General features: G+C 53.4%; 1 protein-coding gene across 2 annotated transcripts; it reads left to right on the forward strand.

The window, feature by feature from the left end:
• Nucleotides 1–748: 748 nt before the first annotated feature.
• Nucleotides 749–17,952, forward strand: SPATA3 (spermatogenesis associated 3). Of its 2 annotated transcripts, XM_021690341.2 has the most exons (4): nt 4,630–5,120; nt 8,924–9,098; nt 11,224–11,367; nt 17,897–17,952. In XM_021690341.2, the coding sequence occupies exons 1-3, from the start codon at nt 4,775–4,777 to the stop codon at nt 11,327–11,329; spliced, it is 627 nt and encodes a 208-aa protein (XP_021546016.1). In that variant the 5' UTR covers nt 4,630–4,774; the 3' UTR covers nt 11,330–11,367; nt 17,897–17,952. The 2 variants fall into 2 exon arrangements, with proteins under 2 accessions (XP_021546017.1, XP_021546016.1); XM_021690342.1 differs by lacking the exons at nt 4,630–5,120; nt 8,924–9,098 and adding an exon at nt 749–948 and having other exon boundaries at nt 17,897–17,941.
• Nucleotides 17,953–19,374: the final 1,422 nt, after the last annotated feature.

Genomic DNA, 19,374 nt, shown 5'->3' on the forward strand with positions numbered 1-19,374 from the left:
TGCCACGGGCTTTGCAGCCGCGACTTCCCTATGTTGGAAGATTTCCAAAAAATAGAGGGCGGAGGCCCTGGGTCAGGACAGGAAGAGGTAGGGCGCAGGGGTATTGTGACATGCTCCAGGGAAGGGCCCCTTGTCCCGTGGCCAGCGGCGGCCCCGGGGCGCAGAGGGGCAAGAGAGCCGGGCCGGACATGGAGCCTGGGGCCGGGCCCTCCAGGGCCCCGCAGCCCGTCGAGGGCCACGGCCAGATACTGCTGTTCGGCGAGCTCTGGAAGCGGGACGAGTGCAGCCTGACCCTGCAGGCCCCGGACGATCACTCCGCCGGGCTCCCGTCCACCCGAGCCACGAGCGGCCACAGCAGCTCCGGCAACTGCTCCACGCGGCGGCGCAAGCGTCCCGGCGACAGCGCGCGGCTGGGCGCCGACTGCCCGGCCGCCAAGTCCGGGCGCTGCACCGAGGAGAGGCCGCGCGACTGGTGCCAGGCCGCGCGCGAGTGCGGGGCGGCCCCGGCTCCGTCGGAGCGCTCCCGCTGCGAGGCGGCCGAGGAGCCGGCGGCCGGAAGCCGGGCTCGCCGCCCGCCGCCCGCGCCGCCCGAGCGCAGCGCCCGGCTGCTCCTGGTGCTGTGCCGCGCGTCGGCGCTGCGCTCCAACCTGCCGCGGCTGCAGCTGCTCCTGCAGCAGGTGCACGCGCGGGACGGCCGGCCGCCCGCCGCGCTCGTCGGCATCATCGTGCAGCCGCGGCCCGAGGAGGAGGCCGAGGCGCGCCGCCGCATGGAGAGCCTGCTCTGCGGCGTCTTCGCGCCGCACAGCCCCCCGGCGGAGGTGCACACGGCCGTGTTCAGCCCCAGCCGCCCCGACTGCACCCTGGACGTCCAGCCCGCCGCCAGCCGAGTGCGCAGTGCCGGGCCCCGGGGCTGCGTCCCCCTGGTGGATCAGGAGACGCAGACGGATGGTGAGGGGCCCGAGAGCCGGCGGGGGCGGGGGCGGGGGCGGGCTGCAAGGACGGAGGGAGTGCGGTCCTGGTCCGGGGGAGTGGACAAATCCCCCATGTCACGGTCCCTCTCCTAGCGCCTCCACTTAACACCGGTTTGGGTGAAGATTAATTAGATGTCTCACCCCACGTGTGCTCACTGGGGCACTCTCTGGGCGAAAGTGTTCAAATGTTTTTAAGTTGTAGAGTTACACTTCCCACCCCTCCCACCCCCCCCCCCCCCCAGGCCCTTCCCCCTCACCCCTGCCCTGCACTCTGGATCACACTTTTGCAAGGTACAGATATGGGAGTTTGTAGGACCCAGGCCCACCCCCTCTTCTCCACTTTCACTTATTCTTTGCTTGGTTCTGTAGGCTTCTCCTGCAAGGGAATCATAATTTACAATAAAAACCTGCCTGCTGTGAGGCAGGCACTGTTCTAAGGGCTTTTCACGTCTAATCCTCACAACTATGCTCTGGAGGAGGTGCTGTGTCAGAATTCCTACTCAGCACTTGAGCGCTTGCCTATCAAGGAATTCAGGCCTGTGGCCCCAGAGGTTAATCTGTGGGTCTAGAGCCCTGGACGATGGGCTCTGGAATGAGCACCAGGAGCCTTCTGTCTCTGGAAGTCCCCTCCAGAGGCAGCAGCAGGGAAGGAAGCGCTCTGGGCAGGGAGTTCCAACCCCCAGTTGCTCAAAGCTCTGCCACCTTCCTGTTGGTGACCAGAGAAGGTTGTCCCCTCTGAGGACCAGTTACCTTTCCTGACAGGTGGGGGCCAAGGGCCAGTTGGTGTCTGAGGTGTCATCCAGCTGTAAGATGCGAGCTTCAGGACAAATGTTGACACGCTTGCTGTTGGTGCCCCGGACGCAGCCAGAGGGCCAGAACCACTGGGTGTGGATTTTCACACCCTCCGAACCTTATCCTGACTTCGCCTCCCCTTAGACTCCACCTTCTCACAAATAGTGCACGAGATTGTTCCGTGGCTGCCGGGTTGAGTAGGAGAGCTCCTTGCCTGTGGACTGTTCCGTGATCCTCAGCCAAGGCCAGAAAACCCCAGTCCATCTTTGAAAATAACCCCTTAAGTGATGCAGTCTGTGAGGTACCTTGGCCCCCATCTTCCATGCTCACCCTGCCTTCGGTGGTTTCCTGCTTTGTCCTCCTACCCTCACCTTCAAGAAGCTTGTGTTGAGCCTCTTCTCTGGACTTGGGCCCTCCAGGGTATTCACAGTCTGGGAGTAGGGAACTCGAGAGAAGACAGGAGAAACATCACTCTAACACCACGCAATGTATGATCTGGGGCTCAGGGGAGGAGGGGTCGCTTCCAGTTGGGGATCTGGAGAAGGGCTATATGAGGAGATGGGTCCACTTGAGATGGATCTCGATGATGGGAGGTGTTTTGACAGAGAGAGAGGGGCCTGGTAGAGGGGAAGGGCTTTCACAAATGGAGGAAAGCAAGCCTCCACACTCACAGCTGGCAAGAACTTGACAAGGTAGCGGCGAGGTGGTCGGTGCGCCTGGGACACCGGTCTGTGACCATGTTATAGAGGAGTCAGACTTCCATCCGGGAACTTGGGCTCCAGCCGGAAGGCAGAGGGGGCCAAGGAAGACCTTCTAGCAAAGTATCACAGTGCCATTCTTCCTCATCCCTCTGGGCCAACCTCTCACTCCATGAGGGCCCTCTCCCTGCTTCTTGGGACCACCCTTACAAAAGAACCCTCCCATATTTTTCTGCACTGCCATAGAAAAACTCCCCACTCCTCCCAAAGCCTGAGCCTCTGTGTTTCTTCCATAGCTCTCCCCAGGAACAGGGACCTGTTTTCTGCGCCATTTGGCTCCTTGGTGTGAAATGACACGTTCCTTTCATCTCTACCAGGAAATACTACCCATGAGTGTTCGCCCCTTATCTAATTCATTTAAACCAGTGATTCTCAACCAAGCGCAATTTTCACACACACACACCCCTGGAGACATTTAGCATTGTCCGTAGACATTTTTGATTGCCACACCGGGGGGGGGGGGGGGGGTAGCTGCTGCTGGCATCTCAGGACAGAGGCCAGAGATGCTGCTAAACTTCCTACAATACACAGGAAAATTATCCGGCTCAGACAGCAAAGATTTATCTGGCCTCAAATGTCAATAGAGCTGAGGTTGAGAACCTCTGATATAAATCAGGTTGAAGCCGCAGGCAAAAGCCCACTGGTGTCTGAAAATCTAATTTTGCAGAGATAAATGCCTTCGGAGTTCCTGACCTGTCTGCTAAATCTGGACAGGGTCCCTGACCCGGGTTTTCAGTCTCTCTGATTCTAAGTTGACTCCCCCAGAGGGATCCATCGCTCTTGAGAGAATTACAACCTTCTTGTAGACTCACCTGCTCCTTGAACCTCCTTGTGCTGATGGTCAACCAAATTCAATCCGACTTTATTGATCTGAGCTATCTTCCACTTCTAATCCTTGGTGCCTTTTTTTAAGGAATTCAATCTTCTCACTCAAGGGATTTTTTTTAGCCCATTGATTTTTAAGACCTGTATAATTATCTGATTCCCTATTGCCTCCTAGAATCATGAAATGAAAGAGCCTTGAATGGGAACTTAGCCCTGTCGATGCTTCCAACCAGTCCTGTGATCTTGGAAGGTGATTTAACTTCCCTAAACCTCAGTTTCTCTTCTGCAAAAAGAGAATCATTAAGGTCTTTTCAGGCTCTAGAATCCCAAAAATATTTTCTGTCATTTTACATTTCACATCGGGCCTGGTCTGGCGTGGAGGTGCCTTCTAGCAATGTCTGCCCTAAACCCTATCCTGGGCCAAGAGCATTACTCTGCCCCCCTCCTCCGCCAAGAGCGGAGGAGTTCACAGCTGAATACTCACCCACCTAGCGATGCATTTATGGTGGAGGTAGTCTTCTAATGTGAACACATCCTGTGTTGCAGTCACAGTGTGAAGTTTAGGGTTGTCTTTTAAAAATGTCTTATCCACTTCCATCCTGAAAGGAAAATCATATTTTTACCTTCAAGAAACATTCATAGTCCCCTAATTGACCCGACGAGTTTGGGGTTTGAGGGGTAGTCTGTTGTCGCTGCGACTGAGTTCAAAGAAAGTGTAGTTTTCCAAACAACTGTTATGCTTATAGGGGAAATTCATTTGCCAAAAGCAAGGGTTCCTATCAAAGTTGGGGGTCCCCAGCCCCTTCCCACAGTGGGGAGGGCAGGTTTTGGAGCTACTTTAAGATCTTCTGAATGAGGAGGGAACAGCTGAAATGGGAGAAGCCGGGGACCTCCCATGGACCCCCAAATCTTCAGTAAAGTGCCTAAAACTCACAGAATGCATGGTGAAGTCGTTTGTTGGTTTTGGGTATGTGGAAGCCGGTGACAGAGCTGAACGTCACAGCCAGGGTGTCTAAGAGTGAAACAGAGAGCGCATAGGGACCCAGGAACACATCCCCGGAGAGGTGCCTGAAGGAGGCGCTCTGGTCGCAGCATCGTGGGGGTCCAGGATGTCACCATCCCTGTGGCCAGGCTGACCCAGGTCCCTGAGGGCCCAGCAGCGGCCTTCTGCCCATCCCAGTCGCTGGGGAGGCGGGAGAACAGCAGGCTGGGGTGGGCAGAGAAGACTGTCCCCAGAGCCCTGCCATAGGAACCACCCTGGCTTTTGTGACCTCACAGCGGGGGGTGGAGGTGACTGTTCTCTGTGGGGCTTGGGTCCATCCCTAGGCCAGAGCCTTCCCCCAGGGCAGGGGCAAACGGCCCCTCTAGGAGGGAGCCGAAGATTAGGTAGCTCCATGTAGGTCCACATTTAGGTGAAGAGAACCCACCATGAGGAAGGGCAAAAGGAAGAAGCCGGAGTCCAGATGCCGTGGCTCCACCTCCCAGCGGGCCAGCTCCGAATCCACGCCACAGAACGCCAGCTCCGAATCCACCCCGCAGCATGCCAGCTCTGAGTCCACCCCACAGCAGCCCAGCCCCGGATCCACCCCACAGCAGCCCAGCCCCGGATCCACCCCACAGCCCAGCCCCGGATCCACCCCGAAGCCCAGCTCTGAATCCACTCCCTGCCAGTCTGTGCCCCAGGCTGTCCCAGCTCCCGAAACCAACTCCTCCACCCGGGGCCTGTTGCCTCAGGACACTAACACAAAAGCATCCTCTCGATCCAGGAAAACAGGTGGGCAGGCTTCTAACTCAAGAACTTCTAGCCTTCCTGCTGATGGAGTCCTAGGGTCCCCCAGAGGCGGGTTCATTTCGGGTAGTGGTGCATGGTTGATGTGTATTCTGGAACTGTGCTGGTGAAGTGTGAGGGTTTGGGGTTTTGTTGTTACCCAGGACACCAGGATTCCTGGATTTTGCCATTCCTCACCAACCTGAGTCTCAACGAAGGCAGCCACACATACATATTGACATTGCACTTGGCTGGGTGGTGATACTATCTTATTAGAAGTCGGAAGTGCCATGTGGCTGCTCAAAAATAAAAACCAAGGATGTGTTAATAGAAGTATATGGTTTAGGACAAGGGAGGTGGTCATACTGTGTCCTCATCAGGCTACACTTGTGTGCTGTAAAAGATGCCTAGCAATCTAGTCCAAAGAAGATAATGGGGGATGAGGGCGTAGGAAAGCAAGAACCATTTGATGTATGAGATTTGGTTGAAGGAATTGGAGGAAATCTGTCTGTCAAGTAAAAGATGTGAGTAGACTTGTTCCATGTTACCCTCAGATGTCTGACTAAATGGTTGCCAGATAAAATATAGGATACCCGGTTAAATTTGAATTTCAGATAAACAACAAATAACGTTTTAGTGTAAGTGTGTCCCAGATATTGCATGGGCATTCTGTATTTTTATCTGCTAAATCTGGCAGCCTTACCCATGGAAGACACTAGAGACAGGCAGATTTCTGCTCAACATGAAGATATTTCCAAAAATTAGCTCTGCCTGAAAATGGAATGGCTGTCTAGGAAAAGTGGTCCTCCATCTTCTTGGGTAGCCAGAGTCTGAATGAGCATTGGATTGTGTAGAGGGAATTCAAGTGGAGTTTGGGAGACAGGCTGGTTAATACTACTACTACTAATAATAATAATGGTAGTAACTAACAGTTATCCCCGAGCATTTACCATGTACCTAGCATTCAGCTCAGCTGTCAGTGTGAATCTTCCCATTTAACAGTCCTATAAAGGAGGTGTTATCATCATGCTCTCCCTTTTATAGGTGGGGGAACTGAGGCTCAAAGAAATCAAACAACACACTCTCAAGCAGGCACTGATAGCACTGAGAGGGGGACCTCCATCTATTCTGACTCTGTAATCCTCACTCCTAACTGCAGCATTGACCTTCTGGTCCCAAGAGTCCCAGGCTTCCCCAGAAGGAAGAACACACTTCTCTGAGCTTCTCTTGGCTTCACCATGAGCCAGTGCCCGTGGCTCTATGGTCCTGAGCAGGCCACACTCTCTGGGCCACAGCTTATTCCTCGGGGATGGTGTGGAAATAAACTAGACGTGAGGTGTGAGTGAGAGAGCTAACTCCAAGCAATTGCTGGGACAGCAGTATTTCCATGGCAAAGCATCAGTTCATTCTTTTTTTTTTTTTTTAAGATTTTATTTATTTATTTGACAGAGAGAGATAGCAAGAGCAGGAACACAAGCAGGGGGAGCGGCAGGCAGAGGGAGAGGGACAAACCGGCTTCCCGTGGAGCAGAGAGCCCGATGCGGGGCTCGATCCCAGGACACTGGGATCATGACCTGAGCCGAAGGCAGACGCTTAACAACTGAGCCACCCAGGCGCCCCAAGCATCAATGCATTCTTAACATGTAGAAATGGTTTTGAGTGTTACATATTGCATATATTGCGATCATCAACCACTGATGGAAACATTTCTGGATTACGGCCTTCAGAACTGATACCTGTAGAAAGCAAAAAGTTCCATTCCCACATCTTTTGAGGAATGCGTGTGGCTCACCCCTGGGGAGGAATTCTGCTTATTGAGAAGGCCAAGCAGGAGACAGGGGTAGCCTGCCCGTGGTTATAGTGGACACCCTGCACTTTTCTGCCAGAGGAATTTTCTCCCTTTGAACGAGAGTGGGAAAAAATGTTGGTGATAAGGGATGAAGACCTGTACATAAAGGCGCCATTTTCTAAAATCCAAGTTTTTTTTAAAGGATTTTATTTATTTATTTGAGGTGGGGAGGGGGAGGAAGAGGGAGAATCTCAAGCAGATTCCGAGCCAAGCGCAGAGCCCAACATGGCGCCTGATTCCATGACCGTGAGATCATGACCTGAGCCAAAATCAAGAGTCAGACGCTCGACCAACTGAGCCACCCAGGCACCCCTAAAATCCAAATCTTTTGGGATGCAGAAAACACTGTAGTTTCAGAAAGTATTAGCCTTCCACTAAAATGGCTGTAATCAAAAGATGGACAGTAACAAGTGTTAGGGGAAGCTGTGGAGAAACTGGAACCCTCGTCCACGGCTGGAGGGAACGTAGAATGGTGCAGCCACTGTGGAAAACAATCTGGCAGTTCCTCAGAGGGTCAAACGTGAAGTTATTGTATGACCCAGCAATTCCACTCCTGGGGAAATACCCAAGAGAACTAAAAATAGAGCATCCATACAAAAACGTGCACGTGAATGTTCACAGCGGCATTAGTAATGATAGCCAGGAAGTGGGACAAACTCAATATCAACCACCTGATGAATGGATAAACGGCATGTGGTATGTCCATACAACGAAATCCTATTTGGCACCACTGACACAGTCTACAACATGGATGAGTCTCAGACACATTAGGCTAAGTGAAAGAAGCTAGCCCGCCAAAGCCCACATGTTGCACATGATTCCATTCATGAAATGTGCCGAATAGGCAAATCCATTGCCCGGAACTGGGGGGGGGAGGTGGGGAAAGGCAGTGACCGCTAATGGTCATGGGGTTTCCTTGGGGAGGGAGGAGATGAAAATGTTCTGGAATTAGACAGTAATGGATGGTTTTACACCTTTGTTAATAGACCAAAAACCACCGAACCCTTTAAAGGGTAAATTTTATGACACGGGAATTAAGTGTCTATTTAAAAAAAAATTAACAAATAAAAAAGATAAGGCTTGCCTTTTAGAATCCCTTCCTTCTCCATTGGAGGAAAAGTATCTGTCGTGGGCAGGTCTCAGGAGGAAGTGTGCGGCGTCTGCCAGGTTGAGCACTGGCTGCGCGGAGCTCACGTTGGAAGAACGTATAGCTGTGTCAAGAAGCCGGGACCAAAGTCACTACCCGAGGTGGGAACTATCCGCCAGAAGCCCTCCTGGGTCACGGCAGACGGCGCCATCTCTGAGTCCCGCTGGTATCCTTAGCGGAGGACAAACGGGAGAGAGGTTTGGGAAAGTGCTTCAAAGACTGTAAACTGGAGCAGCTGCTGTCTTCTGCATCAATCAACGAACCCCAGAAGAACGGACCGTGTTCCAGTGCAATCTCAGGGCCGCGGTCCCCGCCACGGTCATTTTCTGTGAATTCCAGGGAAGGAGCACCGAACGAGTTAGAAGCCCTAAGGTGAAGGCCACTTCTTCCAATCTACTTGTTGTAAGGCCACATCCCATCGATCCTCTGAGCCTCAGTTTCCCTGTTTGCAAACTGAGAATAAAAAATAATGGCGCTGGGCGCCTGGGTGGCTCAGTTGGTTAAGCAACTGCCTTCGGCTCAGGTCATGATCCTGGAGTCCCGGGATCGAGTCCCGCATCGGGCTCCCTGCTCGGCAGGGAGTCTGCTTCTCCCTCTGACCCTCCTCCCTCTCATGTTCTCTGTCTCGCAAATAAATAAAATCTTAAAAAAAATAAAATAATGGCGCCATTATTTCGAAATGGCCCAGGGAGCTCCAGTCTATAAAGCAACCAGTTTCCCCTGCAGCTAGTCTTCTCTCCCGTGTCTCCCTAGCTCTCCCCAGCCTCCTGGAGGCAGCCCGTCCCTCATCTCTCTCCTTCTCTGTCCATCCAGGGGCTGTGGCTCGTGCGGGCCCGCGGGCCTACTGTTCCTGTTCCACTTGCCCTGGCAGCTCTGCTTGCTGGCGTCGCCTGGGCCTGTGTCATAGCCGCATCTTTGATGTCCTCCTTCCTCGGGTCTGGCCCACCATGCCAGGGAGAGGATCCCCAAGCCTCCTCACTTTCTACAGGTTCTGGAGCGCATGGGGGGCTGGACCCTCGGGGCCCTCGGTTCCCGGGGCCGGGCTCTGCCCTGGACCATGTTAGGCGCCATGTTGTAACTTCTTCTTGAGGATCCCAGGCAGAAAGGAAGCCTCTCCAGGGGGGTCACTTCCCGGGGTTTGGCGCCCTGCCCTTTCCGACCAGACCCACATGCCGGGGCCCCCCACCTGCACAGAGAGGGGCCAGTTTCCTTCCTTACCAGGAATTGCTTCTTTAGGAGGCTTGTGTTTCTTTTCTCCAGAGGTGCACTCCTTCCTCAGAGGATACTCCCTCACAGCCCTTAGAAAAGCCCCTGTCACTCAGAGCATTGTGATTAAATGCTCTGTTGGGCCACGGGCCTCCTTCTGTGGCCCATACCATAGCTGAGAGCTTCAGGTTCTTGACCTGCATATGAGTTTTCCCCAGAATTTAGTGATAAATACTGATTGCAACTCATACGGCCTGTTGGCAAGAGCAAGACCTCCACCCCCTTCAGAGGGTTTCACGCAATTTCTGGCAGTCTCCACAGGGCACATGCCCCCAGGCTCCCACAGCATCATGCGCAGTACCTGCCCTTCCCTTCCTCTCCCACGAAGCCCTCAGGAGAAAGCCACCTGGTGGCTTCTGCTTCCGCTCGAAGGAAGACCCCTGTGCAGAAAATGGAACTAAAGACGACAGTCCGCTTTCCCAGGGGTGCAGGGCTATATGCCTCCCTTTGCCCCCAGCTCTGGGCCCCAGAGTAGCTACACCTGTACTCAGGGTCTCACCGATGTCCGCGAAGAGACTTCCCACTTGGGGATCTCATGCCCCTAAACCAGGCGCAGAACGCACCCACCCCTCACCCTCTTCCTGCTCCTCTTCCTGGTCTCTCCCCCACCAAATCCCCTCTCTCCCCAAAGCACCATCTCTCAGACATAAGAGAAGCAAACGGATACCCAGGTGAGTTGGGAGAACATGTGTAGAGCTAAAAATACTCTACAGCCTGGTAAGTCCTACCAAGGAACGACCTGCCCGCCACTCACCTCTACTCTCTTCCCACACACTTAGTATTTCTGTCCATCTGATGTCTAGCCGGGCCATGGATTTCGTATCGCTTTAAAACCAACGAGTGGGAACGCCTCCTCGGCGTAGAATACTAGACGCTATGAGGAAAACCAGAACAGGGAACTTGACCCTTTAAAATCATACAGTCTACACGGCAAGCTGAGCCGTATACATTTCGAAACTCAGATGGGAGCCAGGAAGTGACACCTTCCCCACAGAAGTTCAAAGAGCTTCAGAAAAAGCAGGTGCTCACTCCAAAGTCAGGGTCCACGGAGACTTTGTAGTGTCAATGGTATCTATCTGCACTGAGTCTAGAAGGGTCTTGGGATCTTCCCGTGGCTTACCATGAAAAGGGAGAGTGTTCTAGGTGGAGAGAAACATAAAAGCAAGGCGGCTCAGCATTAGGGAAGGGAGGGGAGGGGATGGGGCAGAGATGCAGTCTGGCCAGGGTGAGACCTGTGGTCTTAATTCTGCTCAAATTATAACACCAGCTTCCATAATCTTGACATTTCTCAGTGGAGCGGAATGTTGGATCTTGGCTTTAAATACGTATTCACATTAAACAAGATTCCCTACTTTAGCAGGATTGTTGTCCAAATGGATATTGCGTTTTGTGAAAGCCTTCCTTGTAGTCATTAGCACAATGGTACATCTCCCTTGCCCGTGTGGTGGGCGTCACGTGTGGCTTCCTCAGATTCTTCTCCAAAACGGAGCCACATGATAGAACCTACTTCACAGGGTTGTTGTAAGGCTGGAGGAAGACCCTGGGTGTGAGATGTCTAACATGGGGCCTGGCACACCGCGGCCTTAACCGCCTTCATACCCTGCTCCCTGAGTGTCCCAGGGAGCTGGCATCCCGGGCTTGCCCGTCCTCAGAGGCAGGGGTCCCGTGGCAGGGATTCACTGGGCGGGGTGGGCAGAGTTGGATTCCCTTGAGAGGAACATCAGTAGCGGGGAGATGGGCATTCCTGACATCCTGAGGGGACCCTACCATTTCTGCTTCCCCTGTCTGTAGACAGGCACTAGAGTCCAGCTTCCCCCAACCTGTGGGCTTTCTGCTTTGCTCTACAGAAAACCTACAAGGAAACACTCCACTCACCGTAATTCGCGTGCTCCAAGCTCTCGGGACTGCTGCTGTGGCTCTGGGGGCCCTAGGAGCTGCCTATTACACCACTGAATCCTTGTGAGCAAACCCCCAGGCCCGCGGTCCGGCAGGTACGTGGACCCCCTTTGTGCCTTCGCCCCCTGGCAGAGGTAACCCTCAAGCCCACTGGGTCACCGTGCCCGCAGTGCAGGGCTGAGGGAGTGTCTGTCCCTTCTCAGAATAAAGGAGGAATTTATGGGTGGACCAAGCCCCCAGCCTCTCAGGGAAAGCTTAAGAACCGAGTGACTTCCTGGCCTCAGGGTCCACTGGCCCGGCCCTCTCAAGCAGCCCTGGCACTCTTGGACGATGCTAGACCCACTATTGGGATTGTCAAATCACAGTACCCCTAACCCCCACTGCGGGGGGCGGGGGTGTTCCCTAGTCACAGATCCCAGGCAGGAAGAAGCCGGAGAGGGGAAACAGAGGTTCCCGTCCCTCTTCGGGACTTCCCTTGGAACTTTCCCTTCTGAAGTGCTGCTTATCTTTCATGGGCTGGTCCCACCCATTTCTTCCATAAGCTCTTCCCCCACTACAGTTCCAGTGATTTCTCCCCTCTTTTTACCGCTGTTTTCTCCAGCCTATTCCATCCTGAATTGTGGATGGTTTTTTGGTAACTGTGTGGCCTGTCTCTGCAACTATCTTTGAGGTGCAGGGAGCACGATCCTTGAGGGCAGGGAGCACGCCTTCCACAGCATCTCCAGTCCTCCCCTGTCTCAAGCCAGGCTCCTGGGGGCAGAGCCTGAGACAGGGATTTGCGTGCACAGGATTTATGAGGGAAAATGGGAGTGAGGGAGGTAAGAGAGGACAGAGGAAGGAGTAGAGCAAGGAGGAGGTCTCAGCTGGAGTCCAGCCTCAGCCTGATCCCAGGGGAGCTCTGGTGTGTGAATTACACCACAGAGCCGGTCTCACCTTGGGGCAAGAAGCTTGGCCTTCTGTGCTCCTCCATCACTGAGTCATTGGCAATAGGGCTGGGGGTGGGGAGTGTGTATCTTTGTGGAAAAGCGGATCCCATTTGTCCTCTCCTGAGAACAAGTTCCTGGGGAAGGAGGCAGTTTTGAACTGTTAGCAGCCAACATTCACAATTCCCAGGAGCTGGGGAATGGATGCACCAGCCCAGAAAGAGGATCTGGGCGGGCACCAAGAGCACGTACAGTTGTCCCCGTTGTCAAGTCCACTGGCAGTGAATGCCTAATAATGGGGGGTGGTCAGCTGGTATGCAGCTTTTCAACCCACGCCCAGACCTCCACCAGCCCCAGGAACGGACAAGGAATGGCCACAGTAGGGCACGTGCTCAAAGCATCTCAGAAGCCCGACCCAAAAAGTAAACTCACCAGCCGCTCAGGGGCTCTGCTGCCTGATCAAGGGACTTCCGGGGAAGAATGAAAGCACCTTAAGCTTCATGAAATACCACAGCAGCTGAGAGCCTCAGTTTCCCCGTCTGTAAATAGGGAAGATCATGGGACCTCTGTCTTGAGATTGTTGGAGTATGAGATAAGGTGCTCCGAGGACAGGGCTGGCCAGTAGGCCGGTCTTGTTACTATTACCATCCTGAGAGTGGTCGGAAAGATGCAGGCTTTGGGGTCGGGGCTGCAGGTTCCGGTCTCGGCTCTGCTACCTGGTAGCTGGGTCTTAGGGGATGCATCACTTAACTTCTGTTGAGAGGCATGTCGTTGCTAAAGAAGGAAGAATAGTAACTATCTCCGGGGGCGATGGTTTTGAGGATTAAATGAGAGGATGTTCAGATACGCCACGCCGGGTCACAGGGGTTGGGTAGATGGTGGTGACCGGCAGTCTGAAGAATGTCCCTGAGCTAAAGCGTTTTGTCTTGAGGCTCCTTAAAACAGGAGCCCATGGTGTTCCCTTGGGTTCTGCCCCTGGCGGCAGGCAAGCTTGAGGTCAGATCCCCTCCCACATCCAGTAGCTCTAGGGCCTGGAGCAAATTCTTTAACTCCTGCCATCTTCTTGTTAAATGGGGGTAATAACAGTACACGTCTCACTGGGTACTTGGGGGGAGTGGGTGAAAAGTGTGCATGTCAAACACTTTGCACAGAGCCCAGCACAGAATTCAACACAGCCGCTCCCCCATCAGCATCATCAACATCGCTTCTTAACTCAGTGTTCCCCAAACTCGGCCGAATTTGACGCCCGCACTTACTCCTTACTCCTTTTAAAATTAGCTTTCTTTTTAACTTAAATGCATTTATATGGCCAGAAATTTGAGTCTGGCCATAAATGGAAAATCCTATCGCTTGCCATAAAAAGACTCACAGTAGATAGAAATCCAAAATGTCATGGAATTCTAGCTGACGAGGATGCCTGAGAAAGGCTCAGCTCTGAAGGCGGTGCCCTGTGTGTTCCAAGGACACCCATTGGACGTTAAGACGGGCAGCTCCACGCTGTGATGTTGTCTTCTGCTTTAACCAGGGTTGAAAGATGAATGGCGGGGATCCCGGTTATCTAATGCGTTGTCGGGTGCTACCTGAGCACCTCATTAGTTCACACAGTGCTGCGCCCTGCATGGAGGGGCCCAAGGAGGGGAGGAGGGAGATGGTTGGCAGCAAGGAGGGGGAGTGAAGGGGGTGCAGAGGGGGAAAACGGGAGGAGGGGAGTAGAACGGAACCCCGGCCAGAGCCTGGAGTAGGTCACTCCCCTGGCACTGAGAGTGAAACCGTGCATGAATTTCACACAACTCACCTCTTTCTTCTGCTCTGAGGAGTGACTTCTTATGGCTTCTTAGGGTGGGCCCCTTGCCTGGATGCAGGGCTGGGGTGCCGCCTTCTCAGGGCCAGATACAACCAGCCCAGGGACAGAACTCCCACCTGACGGGCTGCTCCTCCCAGGGGCGGACTTCCTCTCTCCACCCAGAGCTGTCCGTTACCACTCTGGTCTCCCTTGAGGGAGAGGGAGACTGTGCCACCCACCCTGAGTGGCCTGAGACAGGCTCCTTCCCAGGCCCCAGAGCCCATGCCTGGCAATTCTGATGAGGTGGCCTTTCCCCCCCGGTGACCCACTGCTTTTGCCAAACTACTGTTCCAGCACTGGGATGGAATGCTCATTGGCACCGGGGCACTTGAAATGTGCTTTAACTGACCTGAGCAAGGCCTGGCTTCTTCCAGACTTGCTTCTGCCGGAGCCTGCGCTCCAGTATCCTACCCCATCCGTCAGTGGACACGAGGAGTCTGAGGTCTGGTTATGGTACCACCACCAGGGGTCAGGAGAGGACTTTCTAGAAGCCTAGAAGTTGCAGTGACAGTTCCTGGACACTAGTCAATCACAGTGTCTCCCACCCCGACTCCCCACGGTCGCTCCCCACCGCACTAACCCCTGTAAACAGGCAAGTGGGTCAGCACAGCTGTCCCATGTCAGTGCTGACCATGTGCCCAGAACCACACTGGGGACTGTGAGACATGATGACACAGTGGGGCACGGATGGCCAAGTCCACCAACAGGCCAAGGCAAGGCTTGGGACTCGGAAGTCTGGTAAAGTCTGTGGATTTAGGCTGGCCAAGGATCCCAGGCAAAGGGGGCAGGGGATAATAATTCCCATGGAGACACAAATGCTTACCTGACATCCAAGCTAGAGGGCAGAGCCCAGATGAGGAAAAAGAGTGTTCATTAATTAAATAATGTATTCATTCATTAAGTATGTCTTGGGTACCTACGCTGTGCTATAGGAGTAAACCAAGACAGACAAAAGATCCATCCCCCCCTCCAGGGAGCCTGCATTCCAGTGGGCACAGACAGACAGTGGACAAGTTAATGAATAAACAAGATGCCTTGATTTGGTGGCAAGTGTTATCAAGGAAATCAAGGAATAAGGTTGATCTGATAAAGAGCAGAGAAGGGCAGGTGAGCAGGAGGGGATGCTGCTGGCGATAGGCTGGTCTGTGAAGGCCTCTCTGAACTGAGATGCATAGGGCAGAAGGAGCCAGACGATGCAAAGCTGGGGGAGGAGCGTTCTTACAGACAGAAGAGCAAATCCGGTCATTAGGCAGGAAGGAACCTAACATGTTTGGGGACCAGAGAAGAGGCCAATATGGCTGGAGCTCTGGCGGTCAGGATGCCATTGCAGGGAAGACCAAGGTCAGGCAGGGCCTTGAGGACTTCATGTTCTAGATGTCTCTCAAGTTGCTGGTTTTGATTTCAAAGATTTCAAAACAATCCCAGTGCCTGTGGGCTAGAGGATGGGGAAGGGGGAGGAGGACCAGGTGGGGATCATCTGCGCAGGCAAAGATGGTGCTTGGACCAGGGGGATGTCTGTGGAGGGGAGAGTGACCAAGGACATTATGGGGCCAGAACCAGCGAGTCTAGCTGATAGATGGGATGAAGCGATGAGGGAAAGGGAAGCCTCAAGGATGACTCCTTGAGGTGTCATTGCCAGGGGTATAAGGCACAGGGGGGGATGGAAATCAAGAGTTCTGTTCTGTTGTTACTATTGAGATGTTGGACTACCAAATGGACGTGTCACAGAGGCAGATGGCTATATGGAAGTCACCAGAAAAGCCGGTGGGAGTGATTGGTAAGAGCTGAGATTTACAGCCACAGGCAGTGGCCAAGATGACTCAGGAAGTAGACATAAATAGAGCCGAGAGCCAGGAACCAGGGCCAGGAAGATGTCATTTAGAAGGCTGGTAGTTAAGGAAGGTGCCAATGGAGAAGACACCTGCTGTGGGTCTGCTCTGGGTCTAGGCAAGCATGCAGGGTCCCAGTAAGTTCTCAGAGATAGGGAGAGCAGGTAGGTTCAGGTCAACAAGTGGTGTCCACACGTAGGGAAAGGCAACAAAGAGACAAGAATCTTGGCAGAAGGGGCTGGTGAGCAGGGCTGAGACCTGGGATCATAAGGATCCTGCTACTACATTTCTGTTTGTTCTTCTGTTCCTCACGGAGTGCGGACAGACATGTGCTTCCATATCCTGGTACCAGGACCCACCCCCATGTGTAAAGTGAACAGCAGGGGGCAGGCAGGGGCCTGTCCCAGCACCCAGGTTCACGGCCTCTTCCCCTCTTGGCCTGATGGGCTGACCCAGGTGCTTCTGGACTCTAGCCCTTCCTACGCCAACTGCATTTTCAACCATAGCCCTCAATGGCGATCCTTTTGGTGCAGAAAGCTTTCACTGCCTCATGAGAAGAATGCCTTAGCTTGGCCGCTGAATGAAATGTACCTACCTCTAAATAGTTAAGGTGCTTGGTAAACAGGAAAGTGTTCCCCTCTGACTTCTCACCTCTTAATTCAGCTGTACAATTGAAAGTGTGAATTGGTAGGTTTCCAAATGCCATGAGGCATTTTAAGACTTGGTTTGATAAGTGGAATGTGGGTTAGATTTTTTGGTGCTACAAATTTCAGAAAACCTAATTCAAAATTGTAATAGGGAGATCATCTCAGGGAACACTTGGGAAGCGGCCAGGATGGCTAACTCAACAGGGTCAGCAGGGACCTGGGGACTTATCCAGCTTTCAGCCCTGACACCCCTCAGCAGAGGAGGGGCGAGTTCCCCTCATGGGCAGGTAGCTGGAAGAGCTCCCAGAATGCCATCCTCATACCTGACCGTCAGAAGCAGGGAAAAGGCCACCTCCTCCTTATGTCTCTTCTTGAGTTAAGAAGGTTTTCCCAGAAGCCCCTGCCCCTGGCATACTTGCCCTCTAATTGGGGTGACATGCCCCTGAATTGGGTCTCACGCCTCTTCTTCGACAAATTAATAGCATAGGGAGTTAAATTATCATGACTGGATTAGACCAATCCAGAGCTCCCCCTATATTCTACCCCAGGTCTGGGGCTGGGGTTGCTTCCCTTTGCCGGGCAAAGGAATAGAACATCCAAACCAGGTGGGACCCCGGCCAGCATCACCCCCTTACAAGAGGCAGGAGTGTTTGTAGAAGGTGCTACGGTAGCCGAGTCCAGGCCTGTTGGCTTGGACAAGTGCTTGAACCACAGAAAGCCCCCTGAGGGTATGTGAAAGTCAGTGTGTGCGTGCGAGGGGGAGGTGCGCTGGGTCATCCTGAGTTCCAAAGGCTCAGCCATTCGACCCTGTGCAAGGGAAATAGTTTGGTGTCCTTCTCAGTCCAGAGACTAAAGAATATCTAATGGCAGTGGCAAAGCCTCCTCTCTGGCAAAAGGTGTTTCTAGAATCTTCTCCCTTAAAGCTTGGTAAGCCCCTCTCTTAGCATCCCACCGGGAATGAGAAGGGACTCAAAGCAAAGGGCTGCTTCCCCTCTCCTTTTGGGCAGTGAGCATAGTAAAATTCACTGCCACAGCCCAGTTTTGGGGGAGCAAGTCTCCCTGCAGCTGCTGGGGGCCCTGGGGGAAGGGGAGAGAAAAGAAGGCGCCAATGTTGACTGAGCCAAGTATGAGCCAGGCACTTTGCATAAGCGCATTACAGCCTGAAGGGAAACACCAGGCTCCAAGTGGCTGTGTTTGGATGAAAAGGAGAGTGGACAAGAGAATGGAAGAAATTTGAATCCTAAATAATTTATTTTTCCACAAGAGGATCTTAACTGCTGAACCCTCCTCACCCACAGTGTTGTAAAACTGGAAAGCCACCAAAATTCCAAGGTCATGGAATGTTGTCGAAGCTAATGGCTCTGTCCTTATTTTTCTTACAGATCCAGTTTCCATCAAGGATCTCTCTTGTCACCAAAATAGAACCAAAAAAAAAAAAGAGAGAGAGAATTGTTTCATGAGTGTGTTTTACCCAGAGACACAAAGCTGGACTTGGCAAATGGGTTGGGAGAGAAGTGTGGGATGAGTTGGTAGAGCCCCAGGCAAATGAGGGTAGGGTCCTCCTGTTCTTGTTGGGGACCACAGACCCAAGGGGGGGGCAACTTTTTCTGCACATACTCACCGAACAAACTGCTTCTGATTTTCCCACTCTAAAAGCAAGAATTATACAACTCGATTCAATACCTAACATAACCAATCAACTGCACTTCTGTCCAGTGGTAATCCCAGTTAGTGGGAACAGGAAGAATGCGCTGACCCCTTTCCAGACCTGCACCTTGGGGAACAGAGGCTCCATGCCCAGGATCACTCTGTCTCTGGGAAATGGCTTCATTCGTCCTCACCTGTGATGGGAGAGGCGCAGGGGCAGGGCAAGACGCGACTTGCAGCCTTGTGGTCTGTCCCGTGACTTTGCTGCACCCAGCCAGAGCCTGGTGGGTCTTGAGCAGCTGAGGCAGAGGTCTTAGTTCAAAGGGATCCCAGGAAACACCAGGAGGGGAGAGGGGTGTGAAACAGGGAAGAGACAACAGTCAATTCGAGGGCAGTGGCCACTGGGGACAACTGAAGCTTAGATCTGCTGGGGCAGCCCCGGGGGAAACAGACCATATAACTCAGAGTGATCCCGGCAAAGGTGGGAAAGCTGGATGTTTATATACCCATCCTGCTGGTCCTCAGTTAAGGGCTGCCTGAAGGGAGGTGGTTAATTCCACCCCCCACCCACCCCCGCCGGGACTTCTGTCCACTCCAGAGATGACGCTCCCGGGCAAAGAAATGGAGATGGTTACGGTTGGGAGTCCAGAATGCACTGAAGCCCTCGGTCATGGCCAGGGGATATGGTTAATGGGGGTGGTTAATAGGGAGGAGGACAGCTCTGAACCCAAGTGAGTGCATAGTCATGCCCAAAGGATCTGCTGCCCTTCTAAGAGCTGGTCAGGCTGGGAGCCATCAGGACAGCCAGAGGCAGGGAGCTGGCCTGCCTACAATGGAGAAGGTGGGATAGGGCAAGGTGGGCTAGGCCAGTTCCCAGGAAACCCGCAGCCCACTCACCACCTCCCAATCCCAGGATTTCCTTTCCTAAGCAGGCACTGGTAGGTGGGGAGAGGGTACCCCAGGCTGAAAAACACACCTCTCCTGGGAAGCAGCCTCCCCAAGAAGAATGCAGACTTCTGGGATGGGGGAGGGTCATGTTGCGGTCCTGTCCTGTGGGTCAGGACGAGAGGGGCCAGAGACAGGGTGGAGAGGCCTGGAGCCCATGGCTTCTGCCTCTGCTCAGCCTGACTACTCTGACTGAAGATACTGAACTCCTTTCCCTGGTCTCGTCATTGGTCCCTTTTCATAAATGTCAGACAACCTAACCCAAACT

Source organism: Neomonachus schauinslandi, chromosome 3, assembly GCF_002201575.2.
Source record: "Neomonachus schauinslandi chromosome 3, ASM220157v2, whole genome shotgun sequence".
NCBI lineage: Eukaryota > Metazoa > Chordata > Mammalia > Carnivora > Phocidae > Neomonachus > Neomonachus schauinslandi.